This window comes from Sinocyclocheilus anshuiensis, unplaced genomic scaffold, assembly GCF_001515605.1.
Source record: "Sinocyclocheilus anshuiensis isolate Anshui unplaced genomic scaffold, SAMN03320099.WGS_v1.1 scaffold309, whole genome shotgun sequence".
Lineage (NCBI taxonomy): Eukaryota > Metazoa > Chordata > Actinopteri > Cypriniformes > Cyprinidae > Sinocyclocheilus > Sinocyclocheilus anshuiensis.
Genome location: NW_015539839.1, coordinates 357,348 through 358,770, shown reverse-complemented (window position 1 = coordinate 358,770; position 1,423 = coordinate 357,348). Strand labels below are relative to the sequence as shown.

The 1,423-nt window shown below is 35.0% G+C and overlaps 1 protein-coding gene across 1 annotated transcript in view; it reads right to left on the bottom strand.

Moving 5' to 3' along the window:
- Positions 1 to 1,423, bottom strand: part of mmaa (metabolism of cobalamin associated A) — a 9,229-nt gene that overhangs the window by 4,324 nt on the left and 3,482 nt on the right. The window contains exons 5-6 of the mRNA XM_016480697.1: positions 1,044 to 1,129; positions 521 to 670 (exon numbers count right to left, since the gene is read on the bottom strand). Of these exons, the coding sequence (XP_016336183.1) occupies positions 521 to 670; positions 1,044 to 1,129 (236 nt within the window). The remainder of the gene's footprint in view (positions 1 to 520; positions 671 to 1,043; positions 1,130 to 1,423) is intronic.

The window sequence follows — 1,423 nt, the reverse complement described above, 5'->3', positions numbered from 1 at the left end:
AAGCTTTGTCTTCAGTGTCGCATGATCCTTCAGAAATCATTCTAATATGCTGATTTGATGCACAAGAAACATTTCTTATTACATGTTGAAAATGACTGTGCTGCTAAATACAGTTGTGGAAAAAAAAACATTTTTTTCTTTTTTTTTTTTAAGAAAAGCCTTTATTTGAAATAGTTTTTTTGTGACAATGCAAAATACTTTAATGTCACTTTTGATCAATTTAATGCATCCTTGCCGAATAAAAATATTTTCTAAAAAAAAAATAAAAAAAATCTTACTGACCCCAAACTTTTGAATGGTAGTGTTTCTGTGAATTTTTCCCAACCTTTCCCTCTAATATCTACAAAAATCTGCTGTCTTTATGAGCTAAAACCAGTTTATTTAGATCCTTTAATGATTATTTCCTTAAAACCTTTGCAGATCTGCTGGTCATATTATTTTTCATTAAATAAAAAAAATTGAACAGAATGAATTACAGTTGTTTTATTGTAATGAAAAGCATGATTATGAAGTCGCACACCTTTGGTTTCCAGACTTTGGACTTCTTTCGGAGTAACTTCAGGGCACTTGTGTATTCTGCCTGTATCCTCCGTGCTGGAACAACCAATTCACCGTCTGATTTTGTAACCACCACCAAGTCAGCCATCTCAATGATTCCTCTTTTGATTCCCTTTTTGAAAATACAGTATAATCCACTCTCAGCAAGACTACCACAAACAAACCTTCACAACATAAGAATCACCTATGATATAAAACTGAAAATCTGGATAATTGTTCAAAGTAGTTTGCAATTTCTTTGATTTCCAAGGCATTGATTTTAAAATACATTTAAAAAATATTGTTTTAAAACAACATTCTTTTATGTTTTACTCACAATTTCTACCCAATCAAATATTTAATTTAAAATGAATTAAAATTTTAATTGAAATAATTTTAAGTCATCTTAAGGTCTCCATGGAACTTTGCTGAGGCCCCAGACTCCTTCCTTGAGAACCTCTTCTATGAAAATAGGGACAGAGTAAAGGCAAGTGTGTACAGTATACCTGTAGTTCATCGCCCCCTGCTGGTGGGATCAGCAGCACAAACATATCCACCATGTCAGCCACAGCAAACTCGGACTGACCAACACCTGTTTAAAGATTTAAACTTAAGTGACACTGCAGAGTTACTTTGCATACACAGATGTTAAGATTACTCAAAATTAAAAACACAACAAAAAACTGGAACAAAGGCTTACCCACGGTTTCCACTAATACAATATCATAGCCTGCACCCTCACAGAGGAATATGGCTTCGTTGGTGGTTCTCGTCACACCACCCGAGGGTTCCTGATGTGGGAGATGGACGGATGTAAGCGTTCATGTCTCTGGAGAGCTCTGTCATTCGTGTTTTGTCCCCCATCAGTGAGCCTGCATACATACAC